The sequence below is a fragment of the Ochotona curzoniae genome, unplaced genomic scaffold (assembly GCF_017591425.1).
Source record: "Ochotona curzoniae isolate NIBS_2020 unplaced genomic scaffold, NIBS_Ocur_1.0 contig_517, whole genome shotgun sequence".
Taxonomy (NCBI): domain Eukaryota; kingdom Metazoa; phylum Chordata; class Mammalia; order Lagomorpha; family Ochotonidae; genus Ochotona; species Ochotona curzoniae.
Genome location: NW_024466454.1, coordinates 509,646 through 534,305, shown reverse-complemented (window position 1 = coordinate 534,305; position 24,660 = coordinate 509,646). Strand labels below are relative to the sequence as shown.

At 53.9% G+C, this 24,660-nt stretch overlaps 1 protein-coding gene across 1 annotated transcript in view; it reads right to left on the bottom strand.

Annotated features, from left to right (window-relative positions):
* Positions 1 to 4,379: 4,379 nt before the first annotated feature.
* PLEKHA7 (pleckstrin homology domain containing A7) overlaps positions 4,380 to 24,660 on the bottom strand; it is a 68,144-nt gene continuing 47,863 nt past the window's right edge. The window contains exons 9-20 of the mRNA XM_040988935.1: positions 24,478 to 24,531; positions 16,131 to 16,199; positions 15,889 to 15,969; positions 15,007 to 15,156; positions 14,374 to 14,475; positions 9,452 to 9,560; positions 9,139 to 9,362; positions 8,801 to 8,809; positions 6,052 to 6,240; positions 5,849 to 5,966; positions 5,121 to 5,224; positions 4,380 to 4,589 (exon numbers count right to left, since the gene is read on the bottom strand). Of these exons, the coding sequence (XP_040844869.1) occupies positions 4,380 to 4,589; positions 5,121 to 5,224; positions 5,849 to 5,966; positions 6,052 to 6,240; positions 8,801 to 8,809; positions 9,139 to 9,362; positions 9,452 to 9,560; positions 14,374 to 14,475; positions 15,007 to 15,156; positions 15,889 to 15,969; positions 16,131 to 16,199; positions 24,478 to 24,531 (1,419 nt within the window). The remainder of the gene's footprint in view (positions 4,590 to 5,120; positions 5,225 to 5,848; positions 5,967 to 6,051; positions 6,241 to 8,800; positions 8,810 to 9,138; positions 9,363 to 9,451; positions 9,561 to 14,373; positions 14,476 to 15,006; positions 15,157 to 15,888; positions 15,970 to 16,130; positions 16,200 to 24,477; positions 24,532 to 24,660) is intronic.

Here is a 24,660-nt window from a genome sequence, read left to right as displayed (position 1 = left end):
TGGCCACTGATGTCTCTTGTTGTCCACTGCGAGGACATGACACTTACGGATGGATGCTGGACAGAAGGAAGCAACAATGCTTTTTCTCTCTACAGAACTTTACTGATGGAGACAAGAGGGGAACAGGCTGTATCTTCTGCCATTCAGGAAGCCAGGGCCCAAGAGGGCACCTCAGCCATATCTCACTTAAACCCAGCAGCAAACTCAGCTTGGTGAACTTTCGCTTTGGCTGGAGAATGCTGAAGGCAACTTCTACCTGAGTAAACTTTGACCTCCTTCAATTGCTCCTAAAAACAAGCTGAACCCAATCCCAGGGCAAATGCCATCTTAAGATTTAAGCCTCCCAGCCTTTTCCACTAGGCAGCATGATGGCAAGAAATAACTTCTTCTGTTTCATTTCCAATGAGAGAAGATCTAGGGGAAGAAAGATTACATTGTAGCAGGAGGGATTTAGGTTAGAGATAAAGCGGGACTTTTCCCAAGGGCTGGCAGGCCAACAGGGACACTACAGGACCCACTTCCCCTGCCAGGACCGCAGGTGGATGCTTCTCTTGTGGATATGTTTCGGGTGCCAAGAGGACAGGCTGGGGCCTGGCCTGGTGAAGCCCGAAGCCCCAGCAGCCTCCACGGGTGTCTGTGTGCTCACAGCCCAGGGAACTCCAGGTGGGCTGTGTGCACTGCTGGCCAAGCTTGCTGCCTGTGAGTGGACCTGCCCCTCCTCCAGGCGGCCTGGCAGCCTGGCTCCCCTTTGGCACTGGTTCTCACACCAGCCCCATCCGGTTTACTGAGCTCCTACCTACATCTACCTATCACATGAAGACATCTCTGCTCCAGAAGTGACAGGACAGGTCAAGTCCTTGTACCAAGGTTTCTGGAGGGGTGGGCATTTAGCCTAGGGGCTCAAATGCAGATACTGTGTCCTAGTTCTGTATTGCAACACTTGGATTTGATTCCTGGCTGCGGCTCCTGACTCCAGGTTGCAAATACAGACCCTGGGAGGCAATGCTGATGGCTCAGGAAGCCATTTGTGGCCCATCGTGTGATGCATTTAGCATGGGATTCATCAGCACATTTTATGGTGGCCCCAAAGTGTGTGCCAGGCCTGGTGTCAGGCGGCTAGGGATACAAGGGTGAAGCCAGCAGCCACAGCCCTGCGGAGCATACACATAGCTCAATGCAGCCCTCAGGGGACCACCTGGGTCTTGGCCTTGAGTCTTTCGTCCTCGGTTCCCTTTCTCTTCCCTTGCAGGGAGACCTCCAGACAGGTAGAGACCCAGGGTGTCCCTGTTTTCGCGGACTGCCCGTCATGATGCATTTGCACCACCAGAGGGCGCCAGAAGACTTCAGCCCAGAACTGTGCGCAGTGTCCTTGTTCAGTCAGAGTTGGAGGTCTGATTGGTCAAGTCAGCTCCATCAGTCTGCAGGCACCCGGCCCCGGGGGTGTTGCAGGGAACATCTGACAATTACTGCATCACCTTCCACAGGTTTCCCAATCGTGCCTATCCAAAACTGCAGGAACAAGTGGACACAACCCATTTTTCTGGTAAGGACACCAGGGTACAAGAAAGCTCAGTTGACAGCCTGCCCCCAACCCCAGGAGGAGTGCGGAGCCTTCACTGAAACACTGGGGCTCCTTTCACAGCCTCAGAGGGGCCATCTGGGCCCCCTGCGAGCCACGCCTTGTCCCTAGTTGGGAGGGGTGGCAGGCTGGAGAGTCCCCAGGGAAGCCCTCCCTCACCTCTCGGCTGATGTCCAGGTCATAGTCCTGAGGTTCCAGGTCCAGCTCGGTCACAGGCGTGGCCTGCACCTTCAGCCAGCCGTCCTCCTCCTTGTCCTTTCTCTCCCCTTGCACGGCCCGGTCCAGCAGCTGCAGGTCAAACTCCTGCTCACGCTTCCACTGGCAACAGAACAAGAGGGTGAAATGCAGCCCACTTCCTCCCCAGCCCGAGTGTCACTCTGGTCCCGTTTGGACACGCCTTGCCTATGGGTGAAGGGTCTTTGGGAAGAAGGGCCTGGAGTCTGGTGCTGTGGTCTGCTCCAGACGCTGTCTGCTCTCTGGTCTCACCCCAGTCCCCTCACTGAGTTCAACAGGGCATGGATCAGAGACCTCCGACTGCAGGGTCTCAGCAGGCCTAAGAGGGTGGCCCCCGACAGAACCTGAGAACATTAGGGCAGGCACCTGTCCCATCTGCTCAGAGGTGATGGGACAAGCAAGCGCTGGGAGACCCTGCAGAGCAAGTGCAACACCCACTTGCCTTTCTGTGGGGAGTTCCCATCAGGACGCCATGCCAGCCCTGCACCCACTCAGGGTAGGGGAGGACCAGGCAGAAAAACCCAGGGCTGGGCGGCAGACAGAGCCATGGGGGTAAAATAGCATCTTGTTCGAGATGGGTGTTTTCTTGAGGGAAAACCCCAAATTTGCGTAAAATCAAAACACCACACCCAGTGCCGTGGGATCTGTGGCTGTTTGGTAGCAAGTCTCTTTTCCCAAGAGGGAAAACCTAACCCAGGTGTTCCGGGAGATCCAAGCATGGCCGTCCAGCTGCAGGACGGCCCCTTGTTCGCCCAGGGCCTGCGTCTGTCCGCATGAGCCTGGGACTGCTGAGCAGATCACTGGGAAGGGAAGGGCTTCACAGCTTCCTCTTGAGCGGAAGCAAGGCAGACACTGATTGACCAGGGGTCTCCTCGTGGCCCCCATGCCACTCACCACTTGGAACCCCTGCCAACCAAGCAGGACTGCCGCAGGTGCCCTGTCCCCCCAAACCCCAAACCTCTAGCCCAGTAGCACATTCCACCCATTCACGCACAAGCTCTCCGTTCTAACTCCAAACCAATGCATCTGCCCTTTGTTTGCCCAATAATTTGGCAGGATGAGGCAGCTGAAGTTCCAGGCATGAAAAAATGGACTGAAGCACAAAGAAAATGCACATTTTCATCCACGCTCCCAAGTGCTCTGAACAGAGAGGGCCTCTGGGCAAGCCAGCCTGATTGCAGCCACAGACAGGAAAGCTGCCTAGACTCTCCTAGTGAGCCTAGGAAAGAACCACGCCAATCCACAACCATTAAGCAACTCATTTATTGGCGCTGATGCACAGACTTACATGAGCCTTTTTCAAAAAGAAAAAAAAACTGACAATGTATTTAAAGGATGATTCTGCAATAACCTCTACATTGGCGACATCGGGTAGTAAAAGGTGTTACTGCATATGACATTTGGTTACAAAGTTTTAAAGTGAGCAGCTCTGCACCCTTTCATGATAAGAGTGTCCTGGGTCTTATCCCGTGGGTGTCTAACAGCTGCAGAGAAACCCTCTGAAAATCCAGACTACGTTGCTATCTGTTCACATTATTAAATATCAGGAACACACAAGGTTTCCCGTTAAGAAGTGGTGGGATAGGACCGGAGGAATTAAAATCAAACAACCTCAGACTTGGGAGAACTTATTCACACGTGCAAACTCTGAAGTCCGTGTCTACTACTCAGGTATAAGGCATGGATTGGGGTCAACACTCTGTGCCCAGACCTCCGCCAATGACTGTGGTCTCCAGGCAGCGGTTGGGCTCAGGCTTGGGGGACGGCTTTGGGCAGGAGTGAGCAGGCCTGGAGGAGGGCAGCGGAAAGGCAACTCACACACCTGCTTGCTAGGCTAGGGTGACAAAAGCTATGACAAGCCTGGTAATAAGGAGCACCAGCCAGTTAGAGAACGTTAGGTGCACAACGGAAGCGTCTGTAAACACAATCAGGCAGGATTAGAGAGGCAATGAGCGGTCACACTAAAAGCCGAAGAGCTTGTGCCATGAATTAGGGGAAGGACAGTCAGGCTAGAGGTCTAGGAGACACAGGATGTCCAACAACACGGAAGAATCACGTGGAATGTCTCCAAGTGGGATCGCAGGTGATGGGGGGCTGTAGTGCCGGGTCGCACCGCTAGGGGGCAGCACCGACTCCCCCAGCTGGCCCGTCAGCACCACAGGTTGTGGGGCCAGACCCGGCAGCAGGTCGGCTGAGGTTTTGGGAGGCTGGTTGATTCGTTTGCGCTTTTCCTCATCAAATCCTATCCCTGTCTCCCTTCACCGGCTTGCATCCCCACACTGCCCAGTGCTTCATCTCTGCCGATCCCCAGTGCCTGCAGAGATCCCGCTCCTGGCCTGGCTCCGAGAACATGCCAGGTGTGTCCTCAAGGTCTTGGGGGGGTCTCTGCCTTGGGAGCCGCACTCCTGTTCTGGACCCAGGTGATGCTCTGGCCTGGGCCGTGCTGCACAACCGACTCCTGTGGGAGCGTTTGCAGCCAGAACCACCTGTGTCAACCAGCGGCCCATGGCTCGGGCTGTGCTGTCCTGCTCTTGCTCCCCGCCCCAGCCCTGCTGCCTGGCCCCTCCTAACATACTGAGCCCACGTCCCCGGGGAGTGGAGGGCTGAGGTAGCGCGACGCAGATGGGCCCGTCCGCTCTCCGTGGCTCAGCGTCTTCTTGCGCTCGCGGACCAGGGCCTTCTGGTGGCGCTTCATGCGCTCCAGCTGCTCCTCCGCGCTCATGCGGCCCCGCTGCTGGTCCCCTGAGTACAGGCGCTCCAAGGCACTCTTGGGTCTCTGAGGAAGGGGAGAGACACACAGGAGCTGTGCTGGGAATGGGCGGTGGCCACCCTGTGGCCTTGTCCCCATTGTTGTTCGCTTGCTCTTCTCAGGCTGGACCGCTCTCAACCACACGGACCCACCCTCCCTCCAGGCACCAGGGTGCCCTCAGCCGTCCCGGGCTCTCCGGGCAGCACTCCATTCTGCAGATGCGTATGCTGAGGCCCAGGCCTATCCAAGTGGACACACATGGCCAGCAATGAGGCTGCACTCCGGGAGGCAGACCCCTTGGATTCCCTCCCAGGTCCCTGACAGGCAGGCTGAGGGGTGGAAGGTGTTTGTATGGATGAGGGAGGGGTCCCCTGGAAACAGAGAGGGGGCAGTAGGGGACAGGGACCCTACCGGACGAGGGGAGGGTGGGTAAGGTATCAAGGCCACCCCGGATGGCATCCCCATGGCTCGCCGGGTGCATTGGCCACTGTGACTTCAGAACCCCTTCTCTGTGCCTCTGGAGGGGCAGGGAGGCCCTGGCTAAGGCTGGTCACTCACAGGGGAGGGTACCTTGCTGCTTTCGGCGTTGAGGCCCCTCCGGAGCGTGACGTAGGGGGCGATGGTGGATGACTGATGCAGCCGTGATGTGGACCCCGAGAGTCCTTCGCGAGCCGAGGGAGGAGCACAAGCCAATTTATGGTGGGGCGGACGGGATGTTCCCCTTTCTGTCCCCCCTCCCCAATTGGACCCCTGGGGGTGGGAGAGCAAGGCCAGGTGGGGAGGATGGGGGGCGTCTGTCCCCACTGTGGGCTCCCCTGGACTTCTCTTCCTGGCAGACAGGAGCCCAGCACTGCATAGCAGGTGGGCAGCCTGAAGGAGGGGCACGGAATCCTACACATCCCAGCTCGGGCAGGCAGCGACGATGACACCAGTCATGGAACAGCCATGCTGGCTCAGACAGGCCTTGCAGAGCCACAGAAAGGCCAGGGGACAGAGCTGCAGCAGCCAGCAGGAGGCAGTGCCCAGCGGCCCAGCCTGCAGGGGCAGAGGCCCTGCCCTATCCTGAAGGACTGACTGGCAGCTCACCCCCTAACACTATTCTGAACACTAGTGGAAAGTGCTTAACCATTGCCAGGCCAGATGCCTCTGGTCTCACAGCTCCTGCCTACCGTCAGAGGTATAAAACAGGGACAGGACCAGGATGCGGCCCAGAGGCCAGGGCCTCCCTGCCAATGTGGTGAGTGGTGATGGGGCCCTGCAGGACTCCACCCCAGGGCTTGCCTTACCTCTGCCTGGCAGCGTCTGGTACCTGTTGTCTAGGCCCACGAGTCCCAGCGAGGACTGGGCCACATCCCCGCCAAGGGTTGCCAGCTCAGGCTCACTAACGTATGACCGGAGCTCCACCTGTGGGCAGTCCCAGGTTGTCACACCTGTCCAATGTCTCACTCTCTTCCCTCCACCCACACAGCAGGCCACCCTTCCGGCTCACCCTGGAGTCCCCGTTCACACACTGGCCCAGCTCCCGGTCTCGCTTCCTCTCGTCCGACTGCCGCTTGAGGCCCCGCACGGACGTATGCCGGATGATGGTGGCCTCCCTGGGCAGCGGGGGCACAGCTGGCGGCTGGTCCTCAGGGCTGTACAGCTCGGGGAGTGGGGGCCTGGGAGGTGCCTCGTCTTCCTGCTCAGAAAGAGAATCAGAGTCAATGCCCGTGGAGGTGGGTGGGTTAAGTAGCATGGCCACAGTGTACACCCGAGGGCTGGGCCTGGCCACCTCAGGGACCACCTCAGCCAAGGCCACAGACACCTGCCTTGGAGGAGCCATGAAGAGTCAGCATGGGGAACAGCAGGTCCAACCGCCACCTACAACTTGGCATTCCATACCCATTCCGTAATGCACCTGGGGAAGTAGCAGAAGGTGGCTCAAGTGGTTGGGCCCCTGTCGCCCACAGGGGAGAGCTGGAAGAAACGTCTGGCTTTTGACTTCTGCCTGGCCTAGCCCTGGCTGTTGCTGGGGAATGAACCAGAAGGTGGAACATGGATTTCTGTCCCTGTATCTCTTTCTCTCTATAACTTTGCTTTTCAAATAAATAAAAATTTCCCAAGTGCTACCTATATATCCAGTGTTCCCAAATCCAGGACCCAGGCCTTCTGGGTCTGTGCTCTTGGCACTGAAGAAAGCCACCTGCTCCCCTTACTTGGTGCAAAGCAGGGGCAGGGGTTGGAGGGCTGCTCACTGTGCTGATTTCTAAGCGGGTACACACCCCACACACACACATAGAACAGCCATCTCTCCCACTCCATGCACTCAGACGCGGGAGCCCTGGCCCGGCGCACTGGCTCCTGTGGCAGCATCCGCCTCCTCCTGCCCTTCTGATCGGAATGTGCTTGGTGACAACACATTTCCTCCTTCCTGACGCCGCCAGCAGAGGCGGCCAGGACGAGTGACTCACAGCTGCCATGCAGCCCGCTCCCTGGCATGCAGTCATGAAGCTGCTTCCCCCGTCCACAAGGCTCCTGGAAGCCTGCATGTCATTTCACAGCAAGAGTCAGGCACCTTCCCCTGGCTGCCACAAATCGCCCCCACCCCAGGGAGGGGCACTGTACCCCCTCCCGCTTAGCTCTCCTCCTCCCGTCTAATACGGCTTTGCTTTCAGAATCTTGCTCAAAGGCAGGCCAAGTTTGATCAGCATTTTTTAAGGAAACAGTACACTCCACTGAGATGGGACAATGAAGCACCTGCCTGCGGCACCCAGGGCCCAGGAGAGGCCGACAGGACTTTGGCTTCACCACCAGCCAAGCGAATTAGATGGACTGTCTCCAAAGGCAGGAAATGGAATGACAGAGGGAAGGAGGGAGGCATCTTATTATGTACATATGTGTGAGACTATTATCTAATAAAAGATGACATTAAATTCAAGAAGACAAGTCAACAGCTTGCAACAGCATAGGCGAATTTCAAAAAAGAATGTGGAAGAAAAGATGCAAGCTGAAGAAGGACTACAGTCCTCTGTATCGGCAGAGGTGGAAGGGGGCTGGCCTGGTGACACCGCACACTAAGCCTCTGCCTGCAGAGCCGACACCCCATCTGGGTGCGGTTTGAGTCCTGGCAGCTCTACTTCCGATCCAGCTCCTTGCTTGTGGCAGCTGGCAAAGCCCTACTTGTGTTGGTGTAACACAAGTGGGACCCTTTATTATCATTTGTTAAATTATTGTCCTCTGTCCTTTTCCAGGGTGGGCGCTACTGTCTCACAGCTATCAACACTCAAATCCGGCTTCCAGCTCCACAGAACGGTACAACTGATCATCTCACAGGTACTGCCAGTGAGGGCGAGGCAGAGAACCACACGGGACCCTGACTCCATACCAAGTTCAGAAGGTTCTGCCCGAGAGTCCTGGGGGGCCAGGCTGTGTGAGGATGGTCTGTGCAAGAGAAAGCTGGCGAGGGGACCTGCCTGAGGGCACAGTGAGAATGCCAAGGCTGGAATCGGGTGCTCAGCTAACATGTTCTCCCTTTCCTCAACTGGCCCACTTGCCCGCTGGCGGGCACCCTGCCCTGCCTCAGCAGCTGTCTGCCCGTGCCTGCCCCTCCTGTGCTACGGCAAGGCTCCGGTTTGCTGTTCTGATGCAGGGCCGAGAAGAGCGCTGAGATCCTCCAGCTCTGAGCCCTGGGCCCTGGCCGGAAGCAGGTGGATGGCAAGGTCTAGTACATGAACTCACCGGCCTTAACAGAGATCCCGCATCCAGGTGGTGCCCAGGCAAAGCTCCCCAAAGCCCTGCAGAAACCCACCTCCAGGTGCCCTCAGCCACGTACTTGGGCCAGACCCCTTACGTCCTCCAGCTTGGGGACAGGAGCTAGCACGTTTCCTCACCAAAGCTTCCAGGTCCTCAAAGTCTCCTGTGTGACCAGATTGTGCCTCTCAGTGCCAGGCAAGCCAAGGTGTATGGGGCCCTGACAAGCTCTTGGGCCACAGATGTGAGCTGGGGTTGAGGGTCTAAGTAGGCAGTAAAGGGCATGGGCTCCAAGTGGAGATGGCCCACAGGCTGTGGCTAGATTCCCCAACCCTGAGGCCCTCAGCAAATGTCAAGAACTTGGGGTTCCATGCTTCCGTCTGTGGGATCAGGGGCCCTGCCCTCCATATCCATGCGCCATGGTAGGGTTTGGCACAGATCACAAGTGGTTGTCACAGCAAGCACAGGGTGGGGCATGGACACTCTTGGAATTTCCTCACTGCCTGCACACTCTGTGGCTGCAGGAGAGCCCTTGGCAGGTTTGCACAGAGCCCTGCACGGCGACGGCCTCACCCACAGCCACGGACATTTCTGCACGGCAGTCACAAATTCCACCCCATCACCCAGCACAGTCACTTCTCGCTGGGCTCCAATTCTCCCCACTGCAAAATGGGAGGTTTTTGGCTGAGTCATCCCTCAGTGTGTACCCAGTCCTGAGGGTCTGGGCACAGCAGCGGCGGCAGGCAAAGCACACTCAGGCTCCTTAGCCACTCCCGACTCCAATCATCTCCCTTTCCTGACCCAAGCCTTCCAGAGGTACCTGGATACTCACAACGCCATTGCCGGCCTTGGTCTTGGTGGGGGACTGCAAGGGTGACGTCACTTTCCTCAGCTGGGGCGGGTGAGGTCGGTAGGGCACGTAGGTTTGCAGCTGGGGGAAGAGTCGCACCTCCAGAGGGGTCCGCACGGGGCTGGAGGGAGGGCTGGGCTGCGGGGTCGGCTTGCTCTCTGCAGGTGCAGCCGAGAGTGAAGGCACAGGCGGGTGAGGGAACAAAGGCACCGTTTTCCTCTCTAAGGGGCAAGAGGGAAGCAAAGACGGTGTAAAACAGACAGCTCCTTCACCAGAGGACTTCCCCAGGCAGGGAAGTGATCACACTCACCCGGGTTTTTGACCGATTCCACCAGGATTCTGAAGTTCTCTTTATTTGCACTCAGACCTGCAAGGACATCTTCAATCCTCCACAGATCTTTCTGGATCTGTGATTTCTCCTGAGGAAGACAGGTGGATGGTCCATTGGTTTCATGGTAGCCAGCCAGAAGTTTCTTCTGAGCCCCTATCCTAGCATTTCCCAACAAATCCTTGCCTAGGGCAACATTCCCTTCAGAAAGTACACGTGGGTAAGTACAGGCAGGATAAGACCATGGTCTTGGCAAGAATTTCAGAGTGGCTATCACCTATGAAGGTGGCTGTTTCTACTCCCTGTTTAAAAAATGTATTCATTTTTATTGCAAAGTCAGATATACAGAGAGAAAGAGAGGTAGAAAGATCTTCCATCCGATGATTCACTCCCCAAGTGACCACAATGGCTCGAGCTGCACCGATCTGTGCCAGGAACCAGGAACTTCTTCCAGGTCTCCCATGCCGGTGCAGGGTCCCAAAGCTTTGGGCCGTCCTCGATTGCTTTCCCAGGCCACAGGCAGGGAACTGGATGGGAAGTGGAGCTGCCGGGATTAGAACCGGTGCCCATATGGGATCCCAGCGTGTTCAAGCCAAGGAATTTAGCCACTAGCCCACCGTGCCAGACCCTGTTCCTTTATCTTTTTTAATTCATGTATAGGCCCTGGCATTGTGGAACAGCCGGTTAAGCTGCTGTCTGCCATGCTGACATCCCATAAGAGTCCAGGGTCAAGTGCTGGCTGCTCTGCTCCCTGCTAATGTGCCGGAATAGACAGCAGAAGATGGCCTAAGTGCTTAGACTCCTGTCACCCATGTGGGAGACCTGGATGGAGTTCCTGGCTCTCAGCTTAGCCAGGCCCAATCAGGAAAATCGACATCTCTCTAACTCTGCCTTTCAAACAATCTTAAAAAAAAAAAAAAAAAAAGAATCCATGCAGCATTTTTTACCATGCACATTTTGCATGACCCGACTGAAGGAATCCACTTAGATGGGCTATCTTGGGCAATCAGCTCCACAGACATGGACCTGAACAGGGGCTGCCAGAGATGGACGAGAGGGGACCGTCACGTGTGCCGGCCCTAACCCACCTCCAGAGCACTCCCACTCCTGCTGTGGTGTGTTCCTCTAATGCTCCCATGAGTAAGAGAAGAGTGTCAAGACCTGTCTCCACGTCCCTGCCTTCCCACAGGGGAAGGGACCCCAGAGCTCCGTGATGAGTCAAGGGCAGCTGAGGAGGGCACACAGGGGGGGTTTCCTTCTTGTACCCTCATACCACACGGGCAGGGAGGCTCCCACCTGCTGGCATCAGCACAGGCCTACACAGCCTGTCCAGACAGCAGAACACAAATGCCCATCAGTGTCCTGTTCTACCTCTACCTCTTACATGGCTTCCTGGGCGCCCAGGGGTTACAAGATTCTTGGGAAGTAAAGCCACCCTAGTTTAGTAAAAAAGGACTGATTTTCTCACCACTGACCTTGGCCATAGGGAGCTGAGCTGCCAAGTCCTGGGACAGAGAGGCTGCGCGTGGGCCCACGAATGCAGTAGAGGGTTCATGATGCAACGGGGCTCAACCAGCATGCCTGGCCTAGGACTATTTAAGATGTAGTACAGATGGCTCCAAGCACGGCTCTGTCACTTCCCAGGGCACTGAGCACTCGGAAACAGGTGAGCAGTGCCTACGGCTAGGCAGGAATCCAGCCCCAGACTCCTGGCTCTGGGCCAGCCTCTATGCTAGTCAACTGACAGGTGCCAGGCTCAGTCCTCCAGTGACACTGTGGCAGGACCTATGACAGTGCCATGTGCATTTTGGCACACTGGGCTTACTGCACATTAAAGCTCCATGAAATAAGACACAGTGGGAGTACAAGTGGCCACTAGTATTTGGCAAGATGTTTAGGCACTAATCATTAAATCAATGCACATTAAACCTGGATGTTACTTATAAGCCAGGAAACTGGCAAGAACTAACAGACTGGTGGCATGGGCCCAGCATCATAACCTAGTGGCTAAATCCTTGCCTTGCATCCACCATGATCCTGTATGGGCTCTGGTTCGTGTCCTGGATGCTACACTTCCCATCCAGCTCCTTGCTTGTGGCCTGGGAGAGCAGTAGAGGATGGCCCAAAGCCTTGGGATCCTACACCCACGTGAGAGACCTGGAAGAAGCGCCTGACTCCTGGTTTCAGATCAGCTCAGCACTGGCCATTGTGGCCACTTTGGGAATAAACCAGTAGATGGAAGATCTGTTTCTTTGTCTTTCCTTCTCTCTGTAAATCTGTCTTTCCAATAAAAATAAATAAATCTTAAAAAAAAAAGATTGGTGGTATTAATGGCTGGTAAGAGTGTGGGCAAACAGGGCCAGCCCTCCCACTCACTGGGGAGGGAGGATCAATCAGTTTACCCTTCTTGAAGGATCTGGTAGTAGCTGTCATCTCTGAACCCATTTCAACCCTGAGTCCCTCCTCGAAGCCAACCTTGAATAAATGCTTCTCAAGGTTTGAAAAAGCAGCTACCTGGATGCTCACTCCAGCAGCATTTACCAAAGTCACACGTGGAGATACAACTTAAACGTCCATGAAGAGAAATGATTAAATAAATCGGGGAATAACCAGACTATGACACAGTACGTAGTTGGGGTGGCACGGTGACATAGTGGTTGAAGCCAGCATTTGCAGCATCAGCATCCCATATGGACATCTGTTGGGGTCCCAGTTGCTCTACTTCTGATCCAGCTCCCTGACAGCATGCCTGGGAAGCATGCCTGATAGCATGAACAATGGCTTGGGTCCTTGGGCCCCTGTACCCACATGGGAGACCCAGGGGTTACAGGTAGCTCCTGGCTTTGGCCCAGTCTAGCTTTGGCCACTGTGGCCAGCTAAGAAGTCAACCAGTAGATGGAAGATCTCTCTCTCCCTCTGCCTTTCAAATGAATAAATAAATATTTTTAAAATGTACATAGCAGCAGAGAATTAATTGAACTTAATTGACAGGCTGGTGCTGTCCAGCTCTGGGGTTACGGACATTTTGTATAATGTGGGACGTTTGACACAGGAGCCACCAAGTGCATGTGGCTAGCATATACCTGCAGTGCGTCTGGTGGACGAGAGGATCACCTTTTAAATTTTAGCATTCTAAAGATTTATTTTGATTTGAAAGGCAGAGTTATAGAAACAAGTAGAGACAGAGAGAGAAGGAAACTTCCATTGATGGGTTCACTTCTGAAATGACTACAATGAACAGAGCTCAGCTAACCCGAAGCCAGGAATTTCATCTGAGTCTCCCACTGGGTGTAGAAGCCCAAGGACTTGGGGCACCCTCTGTTGCCTTCCCAGGAGCTGGACTGGAAGTGCAGCAGCTGGAACACAAACCGGTGCCCATGTGAAATGCCAACGCCACAGGTGGAAGCTTAATCTACTACGCCACAGCACCAGCCCTTACATTTTAGTTTTAAGTTGTATTTAAACAGTCACTGTGTTAGGTAGCATGAATGGGGGAAGTGGAGGGAGAGGAGAGGAATCTTTTCTGGAAGGATTTCCACAACAGGAAGTCATGATCCAAAAAGAAAGTGAGCAGTTGAAGCCTGGGCATATGGCAGCAGCATCTCATACGGGAACACAGAGTCCCGGCTCTGCCACTTGCGATCCATGCCGGCTAACGTGTCTGGGAAAGCAGCAGAAGGCGCTCCAAGTGTTTGGACTCCTGCTAGCTGTGTGGAAGACCTGGACGGAGTCCCTGGCTCCTGGCTTCCGCCTGGCCCAGACCCAGCCACTGTGGCCATTTGCAGAATAAACCAGTAGATGAAAGATGTCCATGACTCTGCCTTTCAAATAAATAAATCTTTTTTAAAGAAACTAAGTTATAAAACAATGTGTGTGAACCTCTTTAAGCAAGCCCTGCACCTGCTCCCACTTTGATACATGATACAACTCTGTGTGAGTGCTTACTTTCAGAACCCATGAACATGGCGTGGATGAGAACATCGCAGACTGCAAGTACTGATTCTATACAGATGTGGGGGATGGGGGCAGATAGGAAAGAAGAACTTCGATGTTTTGTGTAGATGCTTCTCACTGGACTATTTAGAGAGGTGTTTATATATTATTCACATCATTACAGAAATGTGAAGAATGAATAGATAAAACAAAAATCTAAAAAACAAAAACGAAAAACAAAACAAAAAATCTACTGCTAAAATTCACACAGATCACTAGAGTCCAAGAAATTAGGCATAACAGGAGGAGATGGTTTGGGAGCTGGTACTGACAATGGATAGCTTGAACAATTAGGCTGACAATATGCACCGAGTGTTTTCAAGCCACTGGGTGCAAGACTGGCTGGCTACCCCGATGGAGTAATGAATACTGGGAGGCTGGGGAACCCAATCTGTAAGAGAAACTCCACAGGTGCTGCCATTATCTCACCTTTTGGGGAGAGGAAGCTTTCAGTGGGAGGAGGCTGTTCATCACCCAGCCTGGTAAAGGGCCCAGCAATACAATGACCCTGGAGACCACAGGGGCCTGGCTGGACCGACCTCCCTCCACCTAGCAGGGAAGCACCTGATAGCATTCGCCTTTGGTAACCGCAGGAGGGCAGGTAGTTGGGGGCTGCTGCTGCCTTGTGAGTGATGAGCAGGGAGCCCAAGCTGGAGCCAAGACTCCCAGGCGTACTGAGCCCTCTGGATACCCTGTAAGGCACTTGGGATTGGTGCCTGATCAGAAGTACATTGGCCCCCAAACTTGTAGAGCAGAGAGGCAGCAGGAGTTGGGTAAGGCCCCTTCTTCAGTGTGGCCCCATGGAAGAGCTTGGGGTGTCCTCTTTATAGAGCTGGAGGGTTCAGGCCGAGGGAGAGAAGGCCCCGGCAGAGAAAGCCTCCGAGCTGTGGAGGTGGGAAGAGCTAAGTCACCTGGAAGAAGAAGGCTTTTCTGTGCTGCTCCTGCAGGGCCTGTTTCAGCTGCTCCACATCACGCTCCAGCTTCAGGTATTCGTTCCAGGCATTCTCCATCTCCTGTTGGGCAAGTAAACGCTGCTGGGTCCCTGCCTGCAGGACACCTCCTGGGCACCTATGCTGCTGACCACTGCTGACCCAGCCAGGGGAAGGGGAGAGAAGGGGTAGGGGTGAGGGGATGGAAGGGATGCAGGAGAGGAAGAGGAGGAAGAGGAAGAAGAGACCCAGGAACAGAGGAGGGGAAAGAATACAGGATCTGCTCATTGGTACTCTGGCCACCTGCACACCATCAGATTGACAAATGAACAACTGGACATTCTGACAGCTTAGAACAACCTGCAGAGATCAGGGGAACAGACCTATAGGCTGTTCTGAGAAATCTGGTCCCTTGGGTATCATCAGCTTGGATGGAGACAGCCATGGCCGCTCTGGACAAGCCACTATCAGGACGTGGCCTGGAGGAGCCTCGCTCTTCTGAGACTCCTGTGCTCGGCTGCCAGGTCAGCTGTGGCTTGGGCAATGAGCCAAGTAGTCGCCTGTCCAGCCCATCTGGGAGGGGCAGTGCCTGAGCCCTCTGCACTCTTTACGCACCGTGGACTCCCGGGAGAGCTCAGCTCGGATGTGGACAAGGTCCTCCTGCAGTAACCTCTGCTGGTAGGCAATCTTTTCCAGATGCTGGGGCTGGTCTCGGTACTGCTCCATCTGCCGGTGTAACACCTCCAGCACCGACTCCAGCTGGTCCTGCACCGGGGAAGCCCCAAGAGGAACAGGCTGGGACCAGAGGCCTCCCTCTACCCCGCATGAAGCCAACAAAGCCGCTGGACCTGACCAAGGTGGGGAGGACCAGAGACAAGCTGGAGTTGAGGGGGAAGGCGCTCTGAAGCCAATTCTGACTTAACTCACAGGACAAGTCACCTAACAGCTCAGCCTCACACCCCCACCTAAATCCACAGCCAGTAAAAGATGAGGACAAACCACTGAGTGGGAGGAAAACGCTCTAGGCCCTTGGAAGAAAGGGACAGACTATACTTCTTCAGCAACACAGCCTTGCTGAAATACAAAAAGAGCAAAGAAAGCAAGCACTGGTGGCCCAAAGGCTGTTCCTGCTGTCCTGCTTCCCATCCAGATGTGCTGCCTCCAAGGCCCAGGTCCAGGAGGAAGGAGTTTTGGGAGCTGAGCTGGTTACAGCTGTAGGCACATCTACAGGCAGCCAGGCTCCTTGGGTCCGGCGGCCTGGAGGGCATCATACAAGGGCCTCTCAGGAGAGATGGGCCAGAGGGCGGGCTGAGGGTGGAGCTTCACACAAATGGGCAGGTGGTCCCTAGATCTCCAGGAGTACCTTTTAAACCCAGCGACACTGTCCTACATAAACTACCCCAGGCTGTCCAATGCTAACTCAAAACCAGCCTGTGTCTTAGGAAAGCAGACAAGACATCCCCATCTGCGCTACGCTCTTGCCACACTGAAGCGCACTTTATTCTCCTTGAGAGCCCGGATCTTGTCTTCCAAGTCCTGGAGGATCCTGTCTTGTTCACAGAAGACACTCAGCTTCACCTGGAGGCGGGAAAGGTTGGAGAGGAGCTGAGAGGTTGCTTCGGGTGTGCGACGGGAAAGGCTCTGGCCAGAGCAGCACTGGGGCCTGTCAGAAGCTGCCCGCCCTGGGTCTGGGTTGGGGGTGACGATTGGGGTCCCAGCCTGCCACCCTGCTTACTCACATCAATGTCACTCTCAGCGATCTTCATGGGCTTTAGACTCCGATCCTTGACAAGGTCCCGGCCTGTCATCTGGGAGGTGAACAATGTGAAGGGGATTTAGTCACAGTGTTGAGGGTCAGGACATGGGAAGCTCTACGATGGGTGCATGCCCCAGCAGTGCCAGGTAGGAGCATGGCACAGAAGGGGCAAAAAGGCGAGCAGTAGCTGCTTTCTTTCCTTGCTGATTTCCATTTCAAGGTAAAACCGATACCTTTCTGTGATCCTAGGAGCACTTGTAAGTGTCTCGAGTTAAAGAAAATGCAGACGTTCAATCTACAGGGCCATCAGTTTGGGAAGAATGTTATTTACTCAGAGTGAGTGTGAGAAACCAGCATGAATCTTGGGAGATTTGCCGCTGATAGGATAGAGGTGAGCTCCTGAACCTGGGGACAAGCACAGATCACAGAAGTCCATCACTGCTGCCCAGGGGGAGCGGGTGGACCTGCAGGCCAACTCCGAGCAGCCCACTTTCCCTGGAGGAGCCCTCCTCCCTCCCCCCACCCTTCTAGGGAGAGGTCCTGACCAAGGGGAGAAGACTTGCAGGGTTTTTACTGGATTCTTAAATTGCTGAAGCCGGTACGTACTTACGTAAGTCATAAGTTACTGTGTCTTCTCAAGAAAAAAAAACCACAAAGCAACAGACAAGTCATCCAAACTTAGGGGCCAATGAACTTCACATTTCCCATCCTTCACCTGACCAGGGTGGACAATTTGTCCATCTCACACTGACTCCTAAGTGGCTAAACCAAACTGTCCATTCTATAGGCTCACTTCCCCTAAATCTGCCTCTTACTAAAAGCTGTGTGGAGGTAAAGGGAGGTCACTTTTTAACAGCTCACCCTAATGGCCGAGTGAAGGTCAGGCGTGGCCAGGTCTATAGGGCACTCCATTTCCCTGACCTCCATAGCCAAGACAGGTGGTGTCCATGCTCTGCAGAGGGTCTAAGAGGCGCAGCCAGAGTCTGTGCACTCCCTCCCTTACTCCATTTAGAAGGCCCCGCACATCTGTGAACATGAATCTGGGACGAAAGGCTATTGGCAGACATCCACCTCACAGCTCAAACCAACCATATGCTCATATTCCTTCTCTTTGTGAATCAGCACATGAGCAAAACCAAAGGCCAAAGGTCAGGGAGTATGGCCTCTCCACACCTGGGCTGATGACTGATTTGGGGCTTCAGACATGCCCCACCACTCCCCATACTTCCTGTGGTCCCACAGTAGAGGGCTGGGGTCACGGTCTTACTGATCTTGGTCCTGAACCCAAGGCCTGCATAAGGGAAGGCATTCCATAAATGTTTACTGAACTGCCCATGGGTCAAGGGGAAACACCCTTGGGTCTGGGGAGGAGGGTTCCCGAAGAAATCAGAACTCCAGCCAAATTCTGCTCTTCCAACCAGCAGGTGATGTGTACACATAAGCATACACACAGTACAGGACACACGGGCTCCCACGACAATCCACGGACACTTCTGTGCTGTCCCATACCACGAGAGATGAGGGAGGTGAGGAAAGAGCATGGAATTCACCCTGGTGAACCACACACAGCTGAGCTGCCCAGGTGGGACCTGGGCTTTCAACTCAGGGCAACCCAGAGGAGAAGGCAGGGAAAAGCAGTGAAGCCCTCGTGGTGCTCACATCCAAGGGGAGAACAAGGCGCTCGTCCCCTCTGCAGGAGGGCTGATCCTGGACTCACTGCTTGGATAGAACTGCTTACAAACTAAGATATGCTTTAAGGATTTTGTCTGTCAGTGAAATGTTCCCTGCAGTTCACTAAAGCTTTTTATAGCCGATTATCTCTTTGATACTTAAACAATAAAGCCGGAAATCTACTTGAGCAATGCCCCATTTATCCAGCAACATCAGAAAAGAAGTGAGATGCTCCATACTCCATGCATAAAGACAAAAAAGCTCCATTGGAGAAAACTGAATCACTGAACTGTTCTGGTGGCAAGCTTTCTAAATTACGCCCTTCACTGCCTCCGTAGGATACTGCATGTACACCCCTCCTCTCTCTCTTCCCAAGGATATTATCACTCCCTCTCTTCTAAGACTTCCTCTGGTTCCCTTCAATGTGCTGTTGGGCATCAGAAGCACTGAGAGTTCCGAGACCAGATGCTGACTTAGCTCTCTTGAACTGCCCATCAGCATGTTCCTCCCACGTGTAAGTCAGCCGTGGGCTCAGAAAGGTCATGTGTGTCATCTACTCCGCTCACCCCCAGCAGTCACCTCCCTCAGGGACAGTGGACAGACAATAACGACCTCCCAGCCTGGCCAGGGCCTTGCACCTTGAGGCTGTTTGGCAAATACTTGCCCCAGCAGTTTGTGAGCAGTTGAGACTAAGGGGGCTTGGCTCTGTTTCCCACAGAGTGAAGGCCTCAGGTGTTAGGACCAGACTGTGGGATGCTGTTCATGTAGCTGCTGAGCTCCAGAGAGCTGAGGCTCCTGTGACTTCAAGTAGCTCCAGCAAGATGACGCCACCAAAATTTCCTTTCAGAATTGTGCTCTTTGGATAGCAATGTTTAAAACATGGTGGGTGAGTTGCCCCCAACATCTCTGTCACAAGGCGGGGTGGAGGTGGGGGACATCCATTGATTTGGGGAGGGGACTGTTTTGGTCTAGTCCAGAGACATCCACATCCTGTCCCAAGACAAAGCCACCTGAATCCCAGAACCCTAGTGGGATTCAAGGTAACTAGTAACAGCCACCCCTTCCCAGCTCACGCTCAGCTCTGTCTGGTAATTCCTGGTCATGGAAGCAGACAAGCACAATGGACACACGACATGAGCCGTTGGCAAGCCAGGCAAGCGCTCCCACCCCTTGGCAGCACAGAGAGATGGAGTCACAGGATGCCACAGATGAGGGGCTTGGCCTGCTGCATTGGCTGGAATGCCAGGGAGAGCATCAGTGGAAGGAAAAAAAATCAAAATGACTTGCGGGAAGCCTGGGACGGTCAGGAGAGCGACTGGTTAAGCAAGTGATGGAGTCGGCACTGAGCCAGAAGCAATGGAATGGCCCGCTCCGAGACCCGGATCAGATCATCTTACGCTCCTCCTGGGCCGACAGCCCCGTGCTGACTTCTTCAGCACTTTGTAAAGCACGTTGATCAAAGGCTCATTATTTTTAATCTGTTCCAGACAAAAAAGGCAGATACAACAAAATGTAACAGGTGAGACAGTAAACGACACTTGAAGCAGCCAGAATCTGGGTAACTGATGGGGGACAGGGGATGGGGGGTGCCAGGAGGAAAACATGGAATGAGCACTTCAGACAACCCGTCTGAAACCTGGTGATGCTGCCTCGCAGTGGCCAGCACCTTCATGACCTTCACTGCCCTCCTAGGTCCCATGGGCACTATGCACAGGCTGGCTTTTGTGCGGGTGCCAACCTCAGTACCTGCTTCTTTCCTGGCTCTGCTTCAGGGGCCCAGGCGGCATCACAGAGGAGAGCTTTGCTTCCTGGTTGGTGCTCTCTTGAGTGCAGAGTGGGGCCATGCCCCTCCTCACTCCTGCCCACCGTCTCTTTCACCCCAGGTTCTCTGCATCTCCAACACCTGCAGTGTACCTCAATGATGACATCTTAGCACTGGTTTCAGATGCTTCCAACTCCTTCAGGGACCACAGCCTCCACCCTCTAGGACAGCAGAGTTAACCCTTGGCTGGATACCTGAGTCATCTGGTATGCCCGAGTCCCACTCAAAGAGATTCTGCTGTAATTGGCCTGGGATGGGCATTAGTGTTTTAAAGCCCCAATGGGTGATTCTAACAGGTGCCAGGAAGGTGAACAGCTGCTCCACACAGAGGGTCTCACACTGTAGCAGGTATCAGGATTAACAAAATGGGATCTACCTCTCAAAGTTCCCACTGAACAGGTCTGGTGTGAGACCCAAGATTTTGCATTTCTAACAAATTTCTTGCTTTTGCAGATGTTCCTGGTCTGGGGACCACATCTGAGAATCAAAATAATTCTTACAAAAATATTTATTTGAAAGGCAGGGTGAGGGTGAAAGGAAGAGGAGAAAAGAAGGAGAAAGAGGTAGAGAGACACAAAGAATGAACCTTTTATTTGCTGGTTCACCTTTCCAGATGGCTACAAAGGCTGGGGCTGGCCAGGCACTAGCCAGAAGCCAGAAATTCCATCCTATCTCCCACACGGGTGGCAGCAGCCCACTCGGGCCATCTTCTGCTGCTTTCCTAGGTACATTAGCAAGAAGCTGTATCAGAAGTGGAGTGGTCAGTATCTGAACCAGCACCCATATAGGATGCTGGAACTGCATAGGGTGGCTTAACTGGCTGTGCCATCACACCAATCCCCAAAACAATGTTTCTAAACCTGGTTGCAGACTGGGAACGTCCAAGGCCCTTGCTCTTGTTGCTTTAAGAATAATACCTGAATATGACCAATTGAATCACAGCTTCTAAGTGCTAAAAAAAAAATAAGCATCTATATTTATTTTAAAAGTTCCCCAGTAGTTCAGGGTTCATCTCCAATTCACAGACCTCAAATTTTGCACAAAAATTACCTTATTGCTTGACAAAGAGGCAAAATTCTGGGCACCACAGATTCTAACTCAATAGGGAACTCCAGATCTGCATTAAAAAAAAATTCCTATGTGATCCTATAGGATGTGGGTTCCCAGGTCACAAACTGTCAGTCCCAGCTCCAGAAGCTGACTTAGGAAACTGACAATGGACACAGAATCCCTGACTTTAGATTCAAATAATCAGCAAGATTCAGAGCTCCATGGACCTAGAGCTGCCACGTGATTCTCCAGAGATGACCACTGCCTTCTCCATCTCCCAAGACATCACCTGAGCCTTGGCATCACAGATGCCCTCGTCCACCTCATGCCCCCAGGTATGCTCCCCAGCTATATAAACACAGCTCAGGTGGTCAGCAGCAGTAAACTCCACACCCCACCCTTCTGAGTCTGCTGGCGTGCAGCTTCCACGCCGGGGAACGCGACACCATGAACACAAGTTCAGGGTAGGGCAAAGCACTGGTATGTGGAGCAAGGCAGGTGTGAAGGTGGTCTCTGGTTCAAATCCCAGGTGAGTAACATTGCAGAGGTCACTTCTCTGATTCTTGGGTACCTGGTCTCTAAGTCAGGGAAAATAGTTTCTACTGCTCGGGGTTGCTGGGAGGGTCGAAGGAGACAAATGCACGTCAAGTGCCCAGGTGCTTCCAGGCAGGAACAGAAGCTGAATCCACATGGAACCCTTTGTACTCTGGCACCACCAAGGAAAACTCCAGAGAAGCAAACTTGTTTCCCAAATACACATTAGGCAAGGCAATTTCTAAGAGACTGACAGGCGCCTGGGTATGATTGCTGGGAACCAAGGAAGGAATGCTTCCTCACAGAGAAAAAGTTCCACATTGGGAAGTAATCTTCACTGATTCTGGAAGCTGAGCCAGTTGATCAGATGGGAAGATGGGCTCTGGATCCTTAAGCCCTTGGCCCTTGGGACAGGGACATGGAGAACCCCAAGTCAACATGGCAGGGGTCAGCAGATCAGATGCCAGGTGAGGACATGTTCCATCTTCAGATGCAAGGACTCAGAAGTGAACTCTTGCCAGCAGGTGGCCCCAGAGGGATTATGCTTGGCTCTGCTTCTACTCCCACAGTGGTCCACAGGATCTAGATCTGCACTCAATCATGTCCAGAGGCCCTCTTTTCAGATCACTATCATTTGCCTCACTGGTACACTGAGACAGGCAGTTTACCACACCTGGGGTCCTACCAGAAAAGCCTTTGGGTCCAGCTCGGTGGCGTAGCAAGTAACACTGGCATCTTTATGGATACCAGTTCTATCCCTGACTGCTCCACATCTGATCCAGCTCTCTACTGAGGCACCTGGAAAAGCAGTGGAGAATGGCTCAAGTACTTCAACTCCTGCACCCAAGGGAGAGATAGGAGACCTGGAAGAGGCCCTTGGCTTTGAAACAACCAGCATTGGTCACTGTGACCATTTAGTGAATGAACCAGCCAATGGAAGATATCTCTGTCTCTAACTTTCAAATAAACAAAAGGAAGGAAGGAAGGAAGGGGAGAAGGAAGGGTTGTGTTTCTTGCACTACACTGAAAGCTCTCTGCTTGAGACAGCCATCCACCTGCCTTACCCTCCCTGTGGGCCACACACCACAGCTGGACAGTCTCCGCCTCTCCTGACCTGTCCTTGGCTCCTTCAATCTTCTCTCATGGAGCTTCATTACCTGGTTTGGGTTTCTTTACTCCCTGCAACCTGCTCCTCACTAGGGGACTCTTCCCTCCTGGCACAGGGATGCTGGGGAGAATAGGGGACAATGTTTGTTCTGCAGGAAAGGCAGCAGCAGAAGGTGGCACATCCAGGGAAGTAGAATAGTGACCATGTGGCCTGAGCCCCAAGAATGTAGCTTCTGGCACTGGAAAGCGGCCTGCTCTCCTTTGATTTAGCAGGTAGATTTGGGTAGTGGATACATGTAAGCCATGGGTCTACCAGCCTCCAACACACCTGAGCTGGTTCCAGCCCACCCCTGTTTTGGACCCTGAAGTAGGACACCCATGAGGGAAGCCTGCATCTCAGCTGGGTCCAAGCAGGGCAGAGCAGGCCTCCTCACTGCTGGCAGGTGTATCAGAACTGTGACACACACATACACACACATACAGTGCAACACCTATGCTCCTGTGTGATGCAGGTGTGCCTAGCCTGTGCGGGAGACCAGCCTGCAAGCATGGCTTAAGTAGCAGTGACATTTTGCAGCCGACATAGCTATTTTCCATGAGACACAGCGACTAATTCCACAAAAAAAAAATTCTGAGTGCACACACAGCACCTCGCTGGTCAGATGCAGCCTGTCTCCAGCCTGTCTCCAGCCCACCCAAGCACGCCCCCAGGAAGTACACGGCTTGGGGTCTGCAGCAGAGAAAGCAATATTCCAAGGTCTTGAAGAGCATGGGTTTCTTCTCTCCATGGGGGGGTGAAGAGGACTTGCCTGTCCCTGTAGGATGCAGCAGGGCGGACTGGGCCACCCAGCCATGGGGGAGTCCCGAGTCCTGCAGTCTCATTACCTCCCATTATCCACTTAAGCTGTGTTACTTGGCTAACAAGCAAGCTGGAAGACATCTAGACCCTGAGATAACCTCTTCATCTACCTCACATGCTAAAGCCAGGTGTGCCGTTTTGCTCCCTTCCTGATCCCTAAAGTAGAATTGGGGCCTCCGTGACCCACCTCCACCTTCTCTCCAAGGCCCTAGTTACACTGCCATGTCTGGACTCTCCTTGCCTCCCAGGGTTCCTCCCCTCCCCCTTTAGTTTCAACTGAACTCAGACCTCCGGCTCTTCCAGGCTGGACACTCATGCCCCCTCCTCCCAGAAGCCATCCCGGTGCTCTCACCAACACTGCCTCCCATCATCACAGCTCTGGGAGCTGAGCCGACTTGGCATAAACATGCATGTCTGTCATTTGGGGCTGCTTCCTTTCCCGGCCTGCACTATTTAAGGAACTTTCTAAAGACTAGGGAGCCTTGGTGTTCCTCTGGCATTCCCAACTCCCAGCCCATGGCTTCTGTAGAGCTGGGGACAATGCAAGTGTCCCACAGTTCCCTAACTGAGCTGGCTGACTGGAGCTTCTCCATCTGCTGCTGCCTTGGGGCAGAAAGCTCAGAGCCCTGCTGCCCATCCGTATCCCTGGGGATGCAGGAAGGCCTCTCGGCCCCTCACCCCTGCTCACAGCCACTTCCTTTGGGCCAGCTCACAGGGAAGCCTTCTCACAGTGGGTGTCTGCAGACGGCTGCAATCAGGGAATGGCAGTGGCTCTCTGAGGCAAAAAGCCTCTTGCTGCTACATGAGGCTTCTTGGACCCTCTCTGCTTCCAAGGCTGATTTGGATCTTGGGCCTTATCGGCTACAGGGGTGACCCAGGGTTCATTTGCTGTGACCTAATGGGAAGGGGAGGTGAGAAGCTACTGACAAGGCTCAAAGCCACGCCATCCCAAGTGGACTTTGCTCCCTGAGCAACAGCACCAGAGTCCACCAAGTCATTGTGGTCCAACACGCTGAACCAGCCACATACCCCACCCCCACTGGAGGCCCCTACGATGGGACTGGTCACTTCTGATTCCAACCCCAAGAAGAAGGAACTTGAGATGGTGCATTGTAATCCATGAGCCACCGCAAAGGTCAGAGTTTGAGGCTGTGAGAGAGTGCATGGCTCTGGCTCAGAATGCAGACGCCTTCACCTGGTAGCTGGATCCACCTGCCCTGCCTGGCCTTGGGCAGCACCCTCCAGGGGCACGTGCCCTGGGGAAGCAGGATCCCTGGCCTCACTTACCTTTAGATCCAGGTACTCCAGGTCTTTCTTCAGCTGGAGGTAGGTATCATCAGCCTTTAAAAGAAGCAGAGTGGGGAGGGCAGGAAACTGTTAGGAACACACAGGGTTTGCAGAAGTCAGAGCTCTGTGTGTGATTCAGCGACACTGCACAGCCTTGGGGACAGCAGACCAACACATCACCGG